A 21,347-nucleotide genomic window follows, 5' to 3' on the forward strand; every position below is an offset into this window, starting at 1 on the left:
TATCTCGCAATTTGGATTTTATAACTCACAACTACGAGTTTATATTTCATAATTCGGAGAAAAAAAGTGGAAAGTTTGAGTTTATATCTCACTTCTGTCTTTATTTCTCAGAATCGTGAGTTTATAATAAGTTTATATTTCATAATTTGGAGGTAAAAAGTCGAAAGTATGAGTTTATATCTCTCACTTCTGTCTTTATTTCTCAGAATCGTGAGTTTATAATAAGTTTATATCTCGCAATTTGGATTTTATAACTCACAACTGCAAGTTTATATTTCATAATTCGGAAAATAATCCATAAATCTTGCAATTGCGAGAAAAAGTCAGAATTGTGAGATAAAAAGTTGCAGTTACTCTTTTTATTTGTTTATTCTGTGGCAGAAACAAGCTTCCGTACTTACATCTGAACTGAACTGGTTTCATAAAGAATGAACTTTACGCCGTTATTGAACAGAACTGAATCAACATCCACTCGAGATGAATAATAATGACAGTCTTTACAGCAGAATTAAAGTCTCATATTTGATCAAATATGCATCATTCATTTTGTTATTTTCCTGTTTATTATTGTGAAGATGCTCTGAAAACATTTCTATTGAAGCAGTAAAAAAAATACAGGTCACTTGACTTAAATGTGGAGGTTTGGCTGTGCTGGTTTATCTGTATTTTAATACACCCATTCAATTCAGAGTTAGCTATCTAACACTAACATATCTTGTTGTTTACACACAAAAAAAGAAGATCTTTCTCCTTGGAAACTGGACTCATTTTCCCCAAGCTCTATTGGAAACAAAATACTTATACATTAATGGTTTTATGATCACATTGGAAACTCATGATCAAACTCAACACTAAAGGAGAAAATAAAAACTATCTTTGATAGCCCGAGGCTTCCAGGCTGAACAGAAAGCAAACATGCTATTTTCTGTTCTCTCGCCCGCAGTTAGTTATGGATATAATCTGGGTAATCCATGAAATTAATAAATACATTAGGGCCAGTGATATAATACAAAGCAAGCACTATAGACCTTGTTCGGGAGGCTATTATTGTGGCATTGGGTGGGAAGGGACCTGATGACTCTTGGAAAGTCATAACCATTGTGTTACTAATCTTGAAGTAAATCATCAGGGTCACAAGAAATACCAAATCAAATAAGTAAGATACCATGGAAGATGTGCAATATGATTTACTGAAACCTAAACTATTCTAGCTATTTCTTCACATGACCGTATGGGATTCACTGGGAAAATAGCGAGCAAATGGTGTATTATTTTATAAACATAGTAAACAGTATTTTTGTCTTGTTTCCAGCCCAAACATCTAAAATGGCTTAAATCAAGACGCTTTTACTAGATTAGTAAAATTACATGAGATATTTTTTCTTGTTTTCTGGAAAATAAAATCAAAATGAAGTGAGTTTTTGCTCCCATTGGCAGATAATTTTGCTTATTTTAAGCAAAAACGTACTAAATTTTCATTAAAAAACAAGAAAAAAAATATTTTATGTAATTTTACTAATCTAGTAAAAGCATCTTGATTTCAGCCATTTTAGATGTTTGGGCTGGAAACAAGACAAAAATACTAAGTAATGAAAGCATTTTTTGCAGTGATGGTTTTAAAGAACTATATGTTTGCTGAAACTATAGCCTACATTAATCAATGTTTCTTTTAAGTTTGGTAAAGGGAAAATGTTTATAAAATAATACACCATTTGCTTGTTTGCTCATTTAAGAAATTGCAAATATTGAAACCAGACAAAAATACTAAGTACACTATAAAAATGCTTTTTGTCTTGTTTCCAGTCCAAATATATATAGATTCTTACATTAGCGTTTAGTAGACAATCAAAAGTTATTGTCTTGTTTTGGGGAAAAATAAGAAATTAAGTGAGTTTTTGATCTTAAAATAACCAAAATTATCTACCAATGAGGTAAGCAAATTAATATTGTTTGTTTTGTGTTTGAATTAAGATTATTTTGTTTACCCCATTGGCAGATTATTTTAAGCAAAAACTCACTTAATTTTGAGTCATTTTTCCCAAAACAAGATGATAATTTTTACGTGTGTAGTAAATGCTTCTTGTTTTAAGGATTTTTAGATGTGTGGACTAGAAACAAGTACAAAAATACTAAGTAAGAAAAGCATTTTTATCAATTATCGTTATCAATTTCAAACATCAAATCAGCAGCAGACAGAGGATGTGTGTGTGTGTGTGTGTGTGAGAGAGAGAGAGCGTGAGTGTGTGTGTGTGTGTGTGTGTGTGTGTGAGAGAGAGAGAGAGCGTGTGTGTGTGTGTGTGTGTGTGTGTGTGTGTGTGTGTGTGAGAGAGAGAGAGAGCGTGTGTGTGTGTGTGAGTGTGTGTGTGTGTGTGTGTGTGTGTGTGTGGTTGGGGTGTGGGGGTGGGGGGTTAAGTGGTGGTTAAGTTTCGGCATGAAAAGAGTTTTTCTGTTCAGAGCCATATAGTATTTTTTGTCTCATTTCTATTCCACACGTCTACAAATTCTTGTTTTGGGGAAAAAAATACTCAAATTAAGAGAGATTTCGCTTAAAATAACCAAAATAATCTGCCAAAGGGATAAGCAAAATATTATTGTTTTGTGTTTGAATTAAAATGATGTTGTTTGGGAGATTATTTTGCTTATTTCAAGCAAAAACGCACTTAATTTTGAGTCATTTTTCCCAAAACAAGACAATAATGTTTACTTGTGTAGTAAATGCTTCTTGTTTTAAGGATTTTTCGATATGTGGACTAGAAACAAGACAAACTACTAAGTAAGAAAAGCATTTTTTGCCTGAAACGCACTTATAAGAAAAGCATTTTTTTCAGTGCGTTATCAATTTCGACATCATATCATCAGCAGACAGAGGATGTGTGTGGGTATGTGTGTGTCAGTGTGTGTGTGTGTGTGTGTGTGTGTGTGTGTGTGTGTGGGGGGGGGGGGGTTCAGTGTGAAGGCATGAAAGGAGTTGTTCAGTTCAGCAACACAGCAGTTCCACTGAAATAGTCCTTTAAAGAGTTAATTGTGTGGGATGAAATCAGGGTGTTTGAGAAGAGCAGCGTTTTCATATTTCACACACAGGTCACTAATCCGGGGATTTTCGGACTCATTTTTTTTTTACCTGTGTGTGTAGGCCATAAATATCCATATTTGGACATGGTAATTACCGGATGGGCGAGGTCACCTGGCTGCCTACGTCAGAGCCGAAGCCGAAATACCTGCTGAAGACCATTTCCTCACTTCGCGGCCGTTGGGAGGGTGGAAAAAACAGCAGCTCTTCACTTTATAAAACTTCGAGAGAATACGGATTTGTTGTGGATTTTATCGTGTCGAATGGCGTGTGTGAGGATTGTGCGATTAGGAGTTGTCATTTTTCTTTTTCAGGTAAGTTTGTTTTATCGTTATGGCGTCGAAAACGGTCGCGCGGTTCCGAGCTGTGAACTCTTCCGTTGGTTGTTATCAAATGTTTTATTCACTCATTTTATTTAATTAGGTATTTTCGTGTGGATACACGGAGGACTCGACATGTTCACCTGGATTTAACGCGGATTTAGTCGTTTTTAAAGTGCACAGAGAACACCTTCACCAGGGGAAAAGACTAGGAAGAGGTAGGTCAACATAAATCTCTTTATAATACTCAAAATGTGTTAGTTACTCAGAAGGCGAGAAGTACGCTAATTTAAAAACGCTCTATGCTAGCGTTAAATCTGCTCTCCCTCGAGTTTAACTGCCTCGTGTTTTGTCGGATATACAACCTAGTTTTACAACATTTAGAGACTATAATTCAATAGTTTTTGCTGTATAACTGTTTCATTTGTGTGGGTTAAACTGTTGTTTTTCTAATCATCTTAGGGTTGAACCCTGCAAATATTGAATTTAATCTCCTTTTATCTCTCTATGTTAAATCAAACTCTGTTTATATAAATGTAATGCTTCAGTAAGTCTGCAGGTGTTGTGAAACTCTGATCTCACTCAGTGAGTTTCTATGGGAGTGAAACCAGGATCAAGGTCAACAAATCATTTAAGATTTGTCATTTCTCCTTTTCTTTCTTTCAACCATTGAGAAATAAACCCAGCTATTTGTTTTTTGAGATGGCGTGTACTTTATTGGCATTTCTATTTAATACATTGACTTGTGTAAGATTTGGCCCCCCCTCAATCAGGTACTTTCCATGAAAAGCAATGCGATTTTTATCATTTTAGTTTCGTTTTTATGTCCACATCCCTCAAACATTGTTCATTTAGTTAGCTTTCGTGAACATTTCGTGAATAATTAATGCTGCATTAAACTTTTTATTCCTTAATTTGATTAATAAAAAAGGATATTCACCAGTGAAACCAGGCTCAAGGTCAACAAATCATTTAAGATTTGTCATTTCTCCTTTTCTTTCTTTCAACCATTGAGAAATAAACCCAGCTATTTTTGTTTTTTTGACATGGCTTGTACTTTATTGGCATTTCTATTTAATACATTGACTTGTGTAAGATTTGGCCCCCCCTCAATCAGGTACTTTCCATGAAAAGTAATGCGTTTTTTTATTTTTGTTTTAAATTTTAGTTTCGATTTTATGCCCACATCTCAAACATTGTTCATTTAGTTAGCTTTCGTGAACATTTTGTGAATAATTAATGCTGCATTATACTGATTTATTCCTTAATTTGATTAATAAAAAAGGATATTCACCAGTGTTTGGTTTCGTATTGCAATCGATCTGTAGTTTACCTCTCAGTACATCTCGAAAGGACGTTTCCTCTTATTGTCCCGCTAATGGTGGCTCATTTCTAAGGGCTGATTGGTTTCACCACTTCCGACCTCTAATGGATTTGCACTATGGCCATTGCTAAACCTCTGTATAACTGGATAGTGTTTGTTTAAATGAATTATGCGTTGGGAAAAGGATTGACAGCGAGCATGTATTGTAGATTGTGCTTGTTTTAACCCTTTTTTTTTTTTTACTCGTTAAACCAAATAGTTTGAGTTTGGGCCTTGGAAAGTTGCCATGGCATTAATAAACAAACTTTGAGACATGTATGGTGTAAAGCATGTCTCGTCAAATCCATTTGTCAAACATTGAACGTGAATATTGCAAATTTAACTACTTTTTTGGTCTACTCCATGAGGCTCAAACCCTTTTACAAGACCAGAAATGTACATATTAAATTGGCTATTATGGTATGTGGTTGAACGATTGCTAAGTAGTTTATGTTTGGTTTGATATCAACTTGAGTTTTGCGGAAATGTAACTGGGGTGTGTTCCGCATACAAGTGTCAGCAAATTGATTCTTTATATATAATCCCATTGTAGTCGTCACTTGAGTTGGTTCCCTGTCTTAAGTTTTTGCTCCTTTTCTCCCTCAGTAACTTTCAGTAATTGTGATGGAAGAACAAGAACGCTTTTCCAGTCCGTTGACAAGCGGTTTGATGTGAACACGTATGGGACTGTAACACTCAAGAGACAAGTGATTCTTCATGAAGGCCACAAGGTGTTTTCTGTGCATGCTTGGGACTCCAGTGGTAAGAAACACACGGTATCTGTCAGAGTTGAGCGTGCCCACACTCATGAGAACCATCACGAGAACCATCACGAGAACCATCACGAGAACCATCACGAGAACCATCACGAGAACCATCACGAGAACCATCACGAGAACCATCATGAGGACCATCACGAGAAACATGAGAACCATCACATGGACACGGTTATGAACATCTCCTCCTCTTCACAGGTACAAACAAGTTCCTTCAAGAAACCGCTGTTAGTAAAGCACAAGCCTGACCTCTATTGGACACTTCCCTTATGTGCTACTTCACTGTGGTTCTGTAAATAGACATATTCAACTACCAAATTCTGTACATTTTTACGAATTAGTATTATTGGAGGGCAAGTGTTAAATTCATATTTTCTAAGATTACCCAATCATAAAATTACTATGGTTTTTGCATCAATAAGTGCAGTTACTAATAACATGTTTATTTCTTGTAAAGGCACATTTGACAAGTTCGAGTTGAGATGCAGATTAAATTAACTTATTAACGATAGTAAACCAATTTTTACAAGGAAAAATAAATATATTTAAATATATCCTACTTGGGGGCACTGCAAAAAATGCCTTTCTTACTAAGTATATTTGTCTTGTTTTCAGTCCAAATATCTAAAAAAAATCTTACATTTAAGAAGCATTTACTTGACAACCAAAAGTTTGTGTCTTGTTTTGGTGGAAAATAACTCAAAATTAAGGGAGTTTTTGCTTAAAATAAGCAAAATCTGCCAATGGGGTAAGTAAAATAATATTGTTTTCTATTTGAATTAAGATTACTTTGCTTACCCCATTGGCAGATTATTTAGCTTTTTTTAAGCAAAAACTCCCTTAATTTTGAGTTATTTTCCCCAAAACAAGACAAACTTTTGCTTGTCTAGTAAATGCTTCTTAATGTAAGATTTTTAGATATTTGGACTGAAAACAAGACAAAAATACTAAGTAAGAAAAGCATTTTTTGCAGTGGGCATGATCGATCTTAAAAGACGTCCATGGTCTACTTTTCAGGTGAATTGTAGAGATTGTGATGTCTTATGCCCCTGTGATGTTAAAATACAGCGATGGCTTCATGCGTGGTGACTCATTTGAAAAACAATTCAACAGCAGTAGGGATGGGTATCGTTAAGGTTTTAACGGTATTACTATTACGATACTGCTTATCGAGCCGGTACTTTAATGGTATTCTTATCGGTTCTTTTTTATAATTATTTTTTTTATAAAAAAACTAATTAAGGACATTATTAACATTGCTTTATAATCTGAAAAGTAAAATAAGAAACCGCAATGTTTGAACAAAACAAATATAAAACCTCTATTGGTAAATGGACCCGTGTGAAGGCATTTATTTGTATTTTATATGCGCAAGATACAGTATAAGAACAAAGGAACAAAGTGCAAACAAATGTTAATTAAATACACACAATAAAGAAACAAATTAACTAAATCCCTAGTGACGAGTCCAATTTCAGTTCTGGTATTGGCTTCCAGTGATTATTAAAACGTGACAATCAAGATTAAATGATCTGTGCCGCATGCCAGTCTTTTGCTTTAAAGCGGTGTAGCAGTGGATGCGCCTATATGCACTTTTCAGGATTACTTAATCTGAGTATTTGTTTTTCACTTTAATATGTTCATTTAAAAGCAGACATTTCAATCTTTCTATATATATCTCCTTCTGCGACTAAACGACTAACATTTTGTTCGACCAAGCCTCTTAGTTGACTTTTAGGGGACTGCCCTACTTGAAACTTTTCATTTTTACAAAAGGGGACATTTGTCAAAGGATGAATAAATAAAGTTTTTGGTAATCATTTAAAAATAACATTTAAAATGGGTAATATTTAAGAGCTGTGAAGTGCTTGGAAGCCAATGAATTTCAGTCTCAAAAGGTTTTACGAACCCCGAGATGAATAATGTAAAAACATTTGACTATTTCTGCCACAATACCATGGTTACAGTTGGCGCTACCTCATTAAGTGTGGATTGAAAAGCCTTCTATAACTTGTTCATTCATGACAATCATTCTCCTGTTTTTTACATCAGTGCTGTATAACCTGATATGGTTTATAATTGAGAATTATGCGCCAAATTTGACTGCAGTATTAATGACATCACAATTAATTAAAATGCTTTCTCACTGTATCCCTCAGTGCTGTGTAGTATCGCAGGAAAGAAGGTCCCAGTCTGGAGTCCTGAGTTGTATAATGTACAGCTAGCCAAGAAACCATGTCGCTCAGTGTCATTTACTAAATTTCAGATGGAATCTCCCCACGATCTGGTTCTGACGTTTCCAAAGTCTTTGACGGGTCTGAAGAGAGCAAAGAGAGGTTGGGTTATTCCTCCGTTCAGTTTACTTGAAAACAGCAAAGGTCCTTTCCCAATAAAGCTGGTCCAGGTGAGTGAAAGTCATTCAAAATGAGATGGACGAGAGAGAGGTTTGTCTGTTATTGACTTTGTTCTCTTATTTCTTTCTGTATTTAGATAAGGTCGGACTATTCTAAAGAAACTCCGATGCAATACAAGATCTCAGGTGAAGGGGCAGATCTGGACCCTAAGGGGACTTTAATTATAGACAGATTATCAGGGTTTGTTTCAGTGACTCGGCCACTCGACAGAGAAACAAAAGCTTCATACAGAGTAAGTTGATTTTTAGTGTCTCTAACCTTTAAAATCAACAGTTAGTTCTTGTACTGTGTATTTCAGAATTGGATTGCTCATTCTTAATTCTTTTCAAGCTTTCATCAGTTAACTTAAACGTTTTTGTGTTTGTGTACTTTGACTTAATTTTATGTGTTGTGTTACAAAGACAAAAAAGAAAAACAAGTTTTCTTCAACTACACTTGCATAGTCATGTCTCAAAGCTAACATACATGGACAAATAGAAACAACCTCAGATATTTGCCTCTTAACATGCCTGTATTTCTTCTCCCTCCTTTAGCTTATAGCTTATGCTACTGGACTTGATGTGCCTACTATAGTAGAAAGTCCAATGGAAATTGTTTTAAATGTGATGGACGCAAATGATAATCCTCCTGTTTTTACACACAATCCATTCAATGGAGAAGTTCCTGAAGCTGCTCAAATAGGTAGGTGTATGGTGCAGATTCTTCAAATGCCTCTTCAGCTCGTACCACCTAATCAGTCTTTATTCTTCTCTCACTGAAGGTCCTGAGTTTATGACCGTCACAGCCACTGATGCAGATGACCCAACGACTTACAATGCAGATGTCAGATACAAAATCATTAAGCAAGAACCAGAATTACCAAATCCAAACATGTTTCAAATCAACTCTTTTACTGGAGGAATTTCTGTGAATACTGCTGGCTTGGACAAAGAGGTGAGAATACTGATGAAATCATTCTTCGCCACTGCGAGATTCATTCATGTAAACAAACTCACCTGAGAACATCTTCCTTTTCAGAAATGGCCCAAATACACTTTGACAGTTGTGGCTGCTGACATGGAAGGAACTGGATTGATAACCACTGGCACAGCTGTTATTACTGTGACTGACAGCAATGATAACGCTCCTCAGTTTGAGGAGACCACGGTAATATATTATAACATTCTGAATATATAGCAGGGTGTCCGTGGGGTTGTAAAAGGTAGTAAATGAAATTAGCCAAAATTAAGGGCATTAAAAAGTAATAAACGTCATCTGACGAGGTATTAAATTTGAGGCCAATTTTTTTTTTTAGATACATTTTCAATTTGTGTTAAGTGCAGGCCTTTTTTTCTAAAATTCGCGTGGATTTATTTATATGTTGAGAGTAGGACCTGCGCGATATCATGTGAGGTGTTCGTTCGCGCGCACTGAAACAAACAAACTGGGTCCGCGGCTGGCTTGCTGCCAAACATGTATGCGAGCTCGCTTCCATTCAGTAATTAAAGCATGGGGAAATGCAAGTTCTCGGACCTCTGGCTGCAGGACTCACGATTTAAAGACTGGCTTAGGCCAGTAGTTTGCAACAGCCGCGAGGCTTATTGCCACGTCTGCAAGAAGACAATTAATATAACCTGGGTATATAACCACGCTGCATAATAAAAGAATAGATAGATTAGCTTGCTCCTCATTATTTTAATACATTTTGCCCAATTAAACAAGGAATTATAGGCCTATAATTAAAATGATTATCCGTCTATATGTCAGAACACTACAATATCAGTATTATTATCAGAAAGTAAGAGCAGCTTTATTTAAAAAGCAACTCGTTTAACACGAAATGGGCCTATACTTCTCTTCTAATTTGTTTCACAATATGGGCCACGAGAAATATTAAGAATATAAATTCAGACAGTTATAGGCTATACGTTATCAGCATATGTTAAAGCAGATTTATATAAATAGAGATATCTCTTGTCTCTGTGAGAATATGCGCCGAAAGCTTGTCAGATTTTACTTTCACTTTCTGTAGTGAATAGAGTAGGTTTGAGACTTCACAGACTCTCGCGCACATTGCGTTTTTGTGTGATATCCACTGACTCGCCTTCATGATTTAAAACGAAAAAGAAAAAAAATCAATATTGCGCCGTGAAAATTGCTCGTTTCCATTTGGAAATTTGGTTCAAATTTTGATTCGTAGCTGTTCATTCAAATGTCCAACATTATGCAATTGTTACTTTGACACTGATTAAAAACTATGGTCAAAGGCCCGTTGTGACATCTTGATAAATCCCTCTGCTTTACTTAAATGTATCAGCTCAATTTATTTTAATAACACCTGTGCTTACTTCTCGGCCACCTCTTTTTTTAGATTGCTCACACATCAAACTTACTGACTAATGATCTATGAAGATGTCTCCTTCCTCTTCTGTCTTTATTTCTATTCTCATCTCTGTGGGCAGTTGATGTAAAGTTATAATGACCTTGTTACATTGTGATGCAATGTTTTTCCATTTGGAAAGATATTTCATTTACGTTACTATAGTTGCAGCTTGAAGTCGCGCTGGTATTAAAAAATATTTTGAAGGTATTAAAAAAGGTAGTAAAAGGTATTAAATTCAACTTAAGAAGTTCTGTATATACCCTGTATAAACATACAAGTGTTTTAACTGTATTAATACCTGTATGCACCATACATCTCTTTGTTTTAGCACACTGTATCCGTCCCAGAGAATAAAGTAGGCGCTGTAGTGGCCACACTTAAAGTTACTGATGGAGATGAAGTTGGATCTCCTGCCTGGTCAACCAAATATCGGATTATTGGGGGTGACAAGGGAGGGTTTTTCAATGTCACTACTGGACCCAGCCGGCTAGAGGGCATCATCACCACTGTAAAGGTACTGTGTGTAGCTCATGTGTTTGCACAGGCAATCGGTCATAATGACGTGCCTTTAGTAAAATACACTTTCTTTTCCACATTTAGCCCCTGGACTTTGAGAAGAACAAGCAACACATTCTGTCTGTGATTGTTGAGAACGATGATCCATTTGTCGGGGCTTTGCCCACTTCCACTGCCACAGTCACAGTGAATGTTGAAGATGTGAATGAGCCTCCAGAGTTTAATCCAAAGGAGAAGAGAATTACCAATCTTGAAGATACGCCTCTTGGTACTGATTTGGTTACTTTTACAGCCACTGATCCAGACATTGGAAAATCACAGAAGATAACGTAAGAATTGTTTTTCCTCTCCAAGACAATCAAGCCAACAAATTCTGACTGATTTCTCTAGAGATTCAGGACAATAAAAATCCCATAGGATTGCATTGATGGACTTTTCATGAGTTTTGTTATTTGTCAAACAGCCTCTCTAGAACGAGTAACCACTGAGAACCAGCAACTGTCTAGCACAGGGTTCCTCAAACTCGGTCCTGCAGAGTTTAGCCCTACCCTGGTCAATCTCTCCTACCTGTGATTTTTCTAGTGATCCTGAATACCTTGATTAGCTTGCTCAGGTGTGTTTGACCTGAGTTTGAGGAACCCTGGTCTAGCAGCTACCTATCATGACCTATAACCCTGTTAATGTCAAATCTCTCATACACTGAATTCAAATCACAGCATGTACTGTATATCCTGTGAACTTCAAAAGACCAGGGCCCGTATTCATAAAGATTCTAAGAGTCCTCTCAGAAAACTCCTAATTTAGCTTAACTTTTACGTAGGAGTCTTATGGCGTTTTCACACCTACCTTGTTTGGTCCGGATTTTCGGACTTTTCAGTTTGGTCCGAATCAAAATTACAGGTGTGAAACCTCCCCCTGACCACGGTCCGGACCAAACAGATGAAATTTGGTCAGACGAAAAGAGGCCTAGGATCAAACTGAACAAAGGTTCGGTTCGTTTCTAGTGTGAAAGCATTTTCTGTATGGTTCGGACTTTCAGACCATTTACAGGAAGTTCCAGTTTATGTTTAAATATTATAATGTTATTTTTAAATTCAATCTAGGCTACATTGATTATGAAAAGTGAAAAGATGTGCAATATGTCAGAAGACAGAAGGTTAGAAATGATTTTGAACGAAATTTTGTATGATTTTGTGTAAGCCTTTCTTTAATGTGAATTTCATTTTGTATAAATTGTATCTTAATTTTAATCAACGTTTAATCAGATAATTGCCTGGATTTAATAAATAAGAAGCAAATAGTCTATAGCAGACAATCGCGGGAGCGATCACATGCTTTACACATGAACTGGAGCACGTCTCAAATAAACCGAAGCTCAGTAGCTACTCTCATGTCACAAACATGAGAAATATGTGAATATAAAGCTTTAAATGTCCACTTTTAAACGTAACATACAAAAATAGTCAAGCAATGCGCACTGTTCAAAAGTGGCAACGAAATGCGTCCGTTCATTCACTCTTGTCAAAGACGCTGACGTCAGACGCTCGTCCGCTTACAAACCAATCAGTGTCCAGATGCCGCCCACATAGATGATGACGAGTGGACGCAAGTGCATCATGTAAAGTTCTTTAGTCCGCTCACTTAATTGCAATGTGAAACCAAACCAAAACTAACCGAATGTATAAAATGTATCAAAACATGAACTTCGGTTCGGACCTTGGTGCGGACTTTCAGGTGTGAAAACGCCCTTAGCTTAAGAGCTATGCGGGACTGATCTGAGAGCAACTATGAACAAGGAAAATACAAAAACTTATCTCAGTGAAGAGGCGGGGCTGACCCCGTCGCTACGTATGACAGTCTTTTGAAGACTGTGATTGGTTGGTTGGCCAAAAAGGGGGAAAAAGGAGCGCTTTTAAGTAGAGGGTCTATTCTAAGCCTTCACTTTGAAATTACACGTGCAAATTGTCCTATTTTACCGTTCTCTCACTCTCACTCTCTCTCTCTATATATATATATATATGTGTGTGTGTGTGTATATGTATACAAGTCCTTTTATTATTTACCATGCTGTTAATTTCCTATAAGGTATTTGATTGGCTTAGAATTATAAACATTGTTCCACTCTTTCCAATTCCACTGATTGCTGGCATGTCTATTTAATTGGTGGTTTGAAAGTTGGGTTTAATGCAACAAACATGATCCCTGCACAATCTAATTTATAGAGTCTTAAGTCACTGTCATCCATTGTCTGCAACACATTTCTTCTCTCTCTTTGTCTTTCTGCCATTTTCTCTGCTGCTAAAGAAACTTAAGCATCTTAAAAGTCCTTGTCCGTGCTCCTAACAAATTTGACCTTAAGACCTCTTTTAAGGGTTAAGATGCTTTCTGAATTACCTTTTTCTTAACTAGGATTTTTTTGTTAATTTTAAGAGTAAACGGCCACATTTCTACGAATTTTCTTAGAATTGTCACTAGGAGCTACTCTTTGTATTAAGATTCTTTATGAATACGGGCCCTGAACTTCTACTTTTAACCTAATATATTTGGTTCCTTCCAGGTATAAAATTGGCAATGATCCTGCCGGCTGGCTGAGTGTAACTCCAGACACTGGAATTATTAAAGTGAAGAAAGCAATGGATAGAGAATCTAACTATGTGAAAGATGGCATATACAGAGCTATCATTTGGGCGGTGGATGATGATGGTAATTTGTGTTTAGTCTTTAAGAGTAGACTTCTTGCTGGCATGGCCTTTTTCTAATGTCTGTGCTTGTGTGCAGTCGAATCTCCAGCTACTGGCACAGGAACCCTGATAATTACATTGGTGGATGTAAATGACAACCCTCCTGCCATCAATGAAAGGGAGATAAAGATTTGCAACCGTGGTTCATCCCCAGTGCTTCTCTCTATAACGGACAAAGATGGACCTGATAATGCTGGTCCCTTTAGTGTTGAGACCCAAGGAGAAACCAGTAAAAATTGGTCCACCTCTATGAATGAAACATGTGAGCAATTACTAATGTTTAGGAGAAATTAATCTCATTCTTTCATGTTACACATAATATCTGGATGGCTTGATATACATGTCTAATTATTTTAATGTTCCCAATTTAGCTACCGGTGTCTTTCTGAAACCAAAGTCTGCATTGGAGCGGGGCAGCTACAATGTTATCCTGAGAGTTTTTGATAATCAAAGACTGTCTCAGGAAAGCACCATTCAAGCAACTGTGTGTGACTGTGAAGGAGATGATGTAGTTCAATGTGATGCCAGCAGACTGGTAGCAGGAGTGCCACTATCTGGAGTTCTTGGGATCCTGGGAGGAATCTTGCTTCTGCTATGTATGTAACTTCTATGCATTTATGTGTGCGTTTGTTTATACATGGTCTTCAAAGTGTTGTGTACAGAAAGTTTGATATACATGCTTTATTCTGCAGAAAAGGAGTCATGCTAGTTAGCCATTCCAAGCACATTCCCTTTTTGAATTGAACTCCAATAAGATCAATAGCAGTCTAATTTTCCTTGACCTCCTTTAGTGTACCTTTTCATTCATTCTTAATTTATTGATACTGCTAAATTCTTTAGGGTTTGCTGTTGTAAGTAAGTTGTTTTCCTTGCACCACAGTGCTCGCTCTTCTTCTGCTCTTGTTCATGAGGAGGAAAAGTGGTGCCAAAAAAGAACCTCTCCTTCCTGAAGATGATATAAGGGACAACATCTACTATTATGATGAGGAAGGCGGTGGAGAAGATGATCAGGTTGGTTTTAAGGCGTTTATTTGTTTTTGATGGCTGAATTAATTGGTTATTTCTTGGGTAAACTGAATATTGACAGTAGGGATGAAACGATTACCGGTTTCACGATAAACCACGATAAAATTTAGTGACGGTTAGTAATATCGTATAAAATTGTATTATCATTAAAACCGCGTGTGATTATCACGGTTGTGAAAACTCACGGTAAATCTTGTCCAGTCAGCGTCAGTCTGGCGCACCGCTGTTTTCTGAATGAGGAGAAAGGGCAGAAAGCAGTGACAGCACTCGGGGGATTGTTCTGCCTTCTAAAAGTACCAAATCTGAGGCGTGGTCATATTTTGGCTTTTACAAAAGTCCTGAGGGAAACTTAATCTAAGATGGTCACCCTGTCTGCAAACATGCCAGAAGAAAGTCGCTGTAATAGGGAAAACACTTCAAAACTACGAACGCAAGGCAAGTGGACTTTGACCCCAATACCAAACCTACGTCTGGGAAATAATAACATGAAGCGAACAAACAAATTCAGACAAGACTAGGGTGACATTTAAGGGATAATAATCAGGCTTTGACATTCACAACCGCCATTTGCGAGTGTAACGTTATTTCGGCTGCGCACTAGCCACTCTGGCTGTTGAACTGATAATAGTCTTCTCAAAAGCCATCTGTTATAATCGCGTTGCGCATTATAAGCACTTACACGTGCTTCTATTGAGTTTATGAATGCAATATCTCATAATCAGAGGCGTTCAGATTAGCAGAGTTTTGTTCAGAGCGCGCGCCGCTCTCACACGCTGAAATCTGCACTCAAAGCAGAGATAAACGTGTGCTGTACGCAGGAGATTCATTCATCATACAGTGGATGACTGCTTTTGTTCTATTTCAGCAGCGAAAATGGTTTAAAAAAAACACAGCAGAGCCACAGCGCATCTGATATGACTGGCATAACGCTGGCGAATTTAGGGACCGTCTGTAAAGTTACATACAACATTGGTAACGTTATACACGTTTCAAACTTCAATAGCATTTGAAGAGAATGACAGTCATAAAAAGACTGTAAAGTGTTCATCTAGGTGTCAGGTATGATGCACACATTTTGATATTTAATAAAATAAACTGTCAAATCATATGAAAATATGGATATGCATTATTTCACTAGGATACTGTTTGGGCTCTAACACAAAATATGCTAGATTTAAATGTGTCTGATAGAACACTGATGAGAATATTGCTTGGGAATATATTTACAGTGATAATATTAGAGATTATATTTACGACAAATTATTATTATTTATGTGTTATGCGTTGCTATTGATGATGGCCATTAAGGAAGGAAATCCCTCAGAATCTAGCTTAAAAAAGTGCTTAGAGCTGCTTTAGTTATTTGTTGTTTGTTGAATTTCAAATATAAAACTTGTTGAAATGTTTTAAGTGTGTGCATCTGTTCTTTTTGAACACTTTCATTTCGTTTGAACAAAACCGTGATAATATTGATAACCGTGATAATTTGGGTCACTATAATCGTGATGTTAAATTTCCATACCGTTTCATCCCTAATTGACAGTCAAACTTGCTGCTACTTGGCTTTTGCTCAAGCAACATGTCTTTTTTGCTTACCATCGTTTTGCAGTATAAGCATTTGTAGACCTCTAAAATAATGGGGTGACCTTCTTGCCCCTCATAAAGCGCTTATGGGGCTTAATTCAAGGTCCAGTAATTCAGTATCTGTACACACTTTAAGGTGATCCTTATCTTGAAGACAAATTCTATTGTATCAAATTTAAGGCCATAAACTTGTGCCAAGATACAAATGGTACAAGAAACAGCTTATTTCAGGAGATCTTAAGTTTGGGAACCGAAAAGGAATTGTGATTTATGGCTTGATGTAATTGTTTATTCATCTTCAAAAGGCTACTAATTGTAAATGTGAGCACTGCACTTTCAAAGCACGTGATCACAAGTTCCCTTGCCCTTCCACTCTTAATAGTTAATGGTGAGTGAACTTGGTTTGAGGCTTGGCTTGAGCTCTGAACACAACTAAAGCTTCTACTTGGAGAGAGATGGGGAGGTGGAGGAATGCTGGAAGAATTGCTGCTGGGACGGTGCAATGACTACTGCTTGTATACACCGATGAGCCAAAACTTTGACCTGCCTAATATGCTGTTCCGCATGCTGCCAAAACAGCACCGACCTGCCAAGGCATGGGACTGTACAAGACCCCTGTAGTGTCTAGCACCTTCAATCCATGCTGGTTCTACCTCCCTACAAGACTTGAACTTGTTGGTCCAGCACATCCCACAGATGCTCAGTTGAATTGAGATCTGGGGAATTTGCCGGACCGGGCAACACCTTGAACCCTTTGTTCCTCAGAACATTCCTGAACAATGTGTGCAGGGTGCATTATCCTGCCGAAGAAGGCCACATCCACCAGAGAACACTGTTGTCAGGAAGGGCTGTATCTGGTCTACAACAATGTTTGGGTAGGTGGCACGTGTCATTTACGTCAATCTGAATATCTGGACCCAGTGTTTCCAGCAGAACATTGCACTATCCACTGGCTTGTCGTCATCCCACAGTGGATCCTAGTGCTATCACTTCCCCAAGTATACAGCGGATGCATACATGGCCCTCCACATGATGTAATATAAAAAGGGACTCAACTGGATTGAGATCTGTGGAATTTGGAGGCCGGGGCAACACCTTGAACTCTTTGTTCCTGTCCAAACCGTTCCTGAACAATGTGTGCAGTGGTGGCAGGGTGCATTATCCTTTCAGAGGAGGTCAATTCCACTAGAGAACACCGTTGTCAGGAAGGGGTGGACCTGGTCTGCAACCGTGTTTGTGAAGGTCTTCGTTAGGTAGGACCCAGTGTTTCCCTGCAGGACATTCAGAGCAGCAAACTTCCTGCACGGCTTGTCTTCGTCCCAAAGTGCATCAAGTCCATCACTTCTCCAAGTAAACGGTACACACGTGCATGACCTTCCACGTAAAGTGATGTAACATAAAAAGGGATTCATTGGACCAGACGACCTTCTTTCAAGGTTCCAAGGTCCAGTTCCTCACTGAGTTTTCGACGATGGACAGGGTCATCATAGGCGCTCTGATTGGTCTGCGGCTACGCAGCCTCATTTGCAGCAGAGTGTGATGCTCTGACACGTTCCTCCCATAACATCCTTTAAAATTTGTGACTTGTACCACAATGGCTTAGAACCGGGTTCCTCAAATCTTGCCCTGGAGAGCCAATGCGCTGCAGAGTTTAGCTCCAACCCTGATGAAACTCACCAACCTGTAGTTTTCTAATGAACCTGAAGACATTGATTAGCATGTTCAGGTGTGTTTGATTAGGGCTAGAGCTAAACTCTGCAGGAAAGTGGATCTCGTGGGCCAGATTTGAGGATCCCTGGCTTAGACCATTCGGGATAGCCTTTCTGCTCTTGTGCATCTGAGCCTTGGGTGCCCAACACCCTTTCGCCGCTTTGTGGTTTGTCACTCCTAGGACCACCTAGTAAATTCTCACCACTGCTGACTGGAAGCAACGCACAAGCGAAGCCTTGTCGTTTCAGAGATGCTCTGACCCAGTCAATTTGGCCAAGTCCCACCCCTGAAAGCTCCTGAACTTTAAAAAAAAGTACTGCCTCATGAGCATGGACTTTCGGGGGGAAATCTTTACCCGTAACTTCATTTAGAAGTTAATTTTTCACTGCGGTCGAAACGCATACCCCTTTTCCACCAGAATGAACCAGGTGCTAGTGCCAGCACTACTTAACCACTTCTCCTGGTTCGGAGCTGGTGCTTTGGGTGTGGAAAGACGGAACAGATTTCAACTAGGTTCTGGCTTTGCACCAGCACTGCCTTGGTGGAAAAGGGGTAACAGAGTCCCACCCCCAAAGTCCCTAGTTCCTGCTGTGGAAAGACAGCTGAAGTTGATCTTCATTGTTGCCCATTTCTCCTGCATCCAATTACTGCTTGCCATCTAATCTACCCAACCATATGTGCCCTTGTTAGATCAATGATATTCGCTTTGCCTGTGACTAGATTTGGCTCATCAGTGTAAGCTTGTAATGAGGATTGACAGGATCCTCCCGAGCCTATGTTTGGAACATCAATTAATGCCACAAGATTTCTCGTCTCTCACCAAAAGGTTTAAAGCAGGGGTCTCCAGACTCGCTCCTGGAGGGCCACTTTCCTGCAGAGTTTAATTCCAGCCCCTGAACCAGCTAATCCGTGTCTTACTAGGCCCAAGTAAGACACTGATTAGCTGGTTCAGGTGTTTTAATTGGGGTTGGAGCTAAACTCTGCAGGACAGTGGCCCTCCAGGACTGAGTTTGGAGACCTCTGGTTTAAAGAGGTTTAATTAAATTTTTTATTTAAACTTTGCTAAAACCTGACCCTGCCCATACGGTGGTCTTTCCGTTGCATCGCACCCTACAAGATCACGTGGTGTTAATAGCAGAGAGTTTTGTGACTGCTTGACACTGGCTCTGATCACAATCCATTAACCGGTATCATCGACAACAAGTTGCAATCTGGGGGTTTTATCGCAGAGCTTGGCAAAATTCAGCCATAAGTCATGTCGTGTGAGGTTGCCTCAAGTCTTTCTTTGATCGATGCGTGCAATCTACTGTCTTTTGCCATAGTAGATGGTTTGCAGTTCTTTTTAATATCAAACTCTTTCTAACGCAGGACTTTGATTTGAGTGTGCTGCATCGAGGCTTGGACAACAGACCTGATGTGTTCAGAAACGATGTGGCGCCCACCTTCATGACCGCACCTCAGTATAGACCTCGACCTGCCAACCCTGATGAGATTGGCACATTCATTGATGATGTAAGTGATTTTCTTTAAACCTCAAGAGAATTCCTTTGCAAACCCAGGTTTAAGTATGACTAACGCAATTCTTTGTACGGTAGAATCTGAATGCTGCGGATAACGACCCCACAGCGCCTCCCTACGACTCCCTCCTGGTATTCGACTACGAAGGAGGCGGCTCAGACGCAGGTTCGCTGAGCACCATCAACTCTTCCAGCTCAGGAGACGACCAAGACTACGACTTCATCAGTGAATGGGGCCCGCGCTTCAAGAAGCTGGCAGACATGTATGGAGGAGGCGAGGATTAAGACTACTTTTGTTAATTTCTCTCTCTGTGCAAGAGGTGCATCGATGGTTTAAAAGTGCAAAATATGAGAATTTTATACTTCGCTTTATGGTCTGGTGATTTGAATGTTTAAAGTTGGGACCGGATAAATAGCACTGTTCACCCGTCAACATAAAGGACCGAATCTTTGACTTTAAGTGTTTCTTTTCATGGGAGCAGTCTAGGCAGGAACGTGGCTTTTTTTTCCCCTTTAAAAGAAGCTCCCAATTGAAGAGACATTCAATATTTGTTGTGATTGCTCTGTGGGTAAGAAGCTGAAATGCAGCTTAAGATGTTTGTCCCAAATTTAAGTTGTTTTCCCAGTATATTTTATGTAATGTAATGGTTATTTTTTTACTTCCTTGGCATTAAAGATTGATCTAAAGCATGAATTTATACTGTAAATTTACCTTTTTTTTTTTTTTTTTTGAAAAGCACTGAATTTTCAAGAACCTTTTTGTATGATATGCAAGTCTCTATTTCTGTCTTTCCCCTCAACTGACAATGTTAATTGCGTTTATGTATGCTTTTATTTCTTTTTATATAGTTCTATGCTTTTCAGCATTCATTTTTTTACATTGCTTTTTTTTTTTTATTAAATTACTTTTACTGTGTTTTGTTTCCAAGTATTCCTTTTATAACACTTCACACTAGGGCATGATTATAATTACGGATGCCACAATTATGAATAATCCACTAGAACAGTTTTATATACAGGTGCTGGTCATATAATTAGAATATCATCAAAAAGTTGATTTATTTCACTAATTCCATTCAAAAAGTGAAACGTGTATATTATATTAATTCATTAGTCACAGACTGATATTTTTAAATGTATATTTCTTTTAATTTTGATGATTTATAACAGACAACTCAGGAAAATCCTAAATTCAGTGTCTCAGAAAATTAGAATATTAAGACCAATACAAAGAAAGGATTTTTAGAAATCTTGGCCAACTGAAAAGTATGAGTGTGTCCAGCATTCAATACTTAGTTGGGGCTCCTTTTGCCTGATGCTCAGGTGTTATGAGCCCAGGTTGCTCTGATAGTGGCCTTGAGCTCTTCTGCATATCGCATCTTCCTCTTCACAATACCCCATAGATTTTCTATGGGGTTAAGGTTGGGCGAGTTTGCTGGCCAATTAAGAATAGGGATACCATGGTCCTTAAACCAGGTACTGGTTGCTTTGGCACTGTGTGCAGGTGCCAAGTCCTGTTGGAAAATGAAATCTGCATCTCCATAAAGTTGGTCAGCAGCAGGAAGCATGAAGTGCTCTAAAACTTCCTGGTATACGGCTGCGTTGACCTCTGACCTCAGAAAACACAGAGGACCAACACCAGCAGATGACATGGCACCCCAAACCATCACTGACTGTGGAAACTTTACACTGGAGCTCCAGCAGTGTGGATTGTGTGCCTCTCCTCTCTTCCTCCAGACTCTGGGACCCTGATTTCCAAAGGAAATGCTAAATTTACTTTCATCAGAGAACATAACTTTGGACCACTTTTTTTCTTTTTTGTCTTTAGCCCAGGCGAGATGCTTCTGACGCTGTCTGTTGGTCAAGAGTGCGACAGCTGAAACCCATGTCTGTCATGCGTCTGTGTGTAGTGGTTCTTGAAGCACTGACTCCAGCTCCAGTCCACTCT

General features: G+C 38.4%; 1 protein-coding gene across 1 annotated transcript; it reads left to right on the plus strand.

The window, feature by feature from the left end:
* The first annotated feature begins 2,947 nt into the window (after nt 1-2,947).
* Nucleotides 2,948-20,315, plus strand: cdh1 (cadherin 1, type 1, E-cadherin (epithelial)). Its single transcript, XM_079805893.1, has 16 exons — nt 2,948-3,384; nt 3,494-3,608; nt 5,360-5,727; nt 7,796-7,933; nt 8,020-8,175; nt 8,477-8,624; nt 8,704-8,876; nt 8,961-9,089; nt 10,634-10,819; nt 10,906-11,150; nt 13,379-13,524; nt 13,600-13,824; nt 13,934-14,158; nt 14,443-14,573; nt 19,251-19,394; nt 19,478-20,315. The coding sequence occupies exons 1-16, from the start codon at nt 3,334-3,336 to the stop codon at nt 19,682-19,684; spliced, it is 2,787 nt and encodes a 928-aa protein (XP_079662019.1). The 5' UTR covers nt 2,948-3,333; the 3' UTR covers nt 19,685-20,315.
* The last annotated feature ends 1,032 nt before the right edge of the window (nt 20,316-21,347 follow it).

This window comes from Gobio gobio, assembly GCF_949357685.1.
Source record: "Gobio gobio genome assembly, chromosome: 2".
NCBI lineage: Eukaryota > Metazoa > Chordata > Actinopteri > Cypriniformes > Gobionidae > Gobio > Gobio gobio.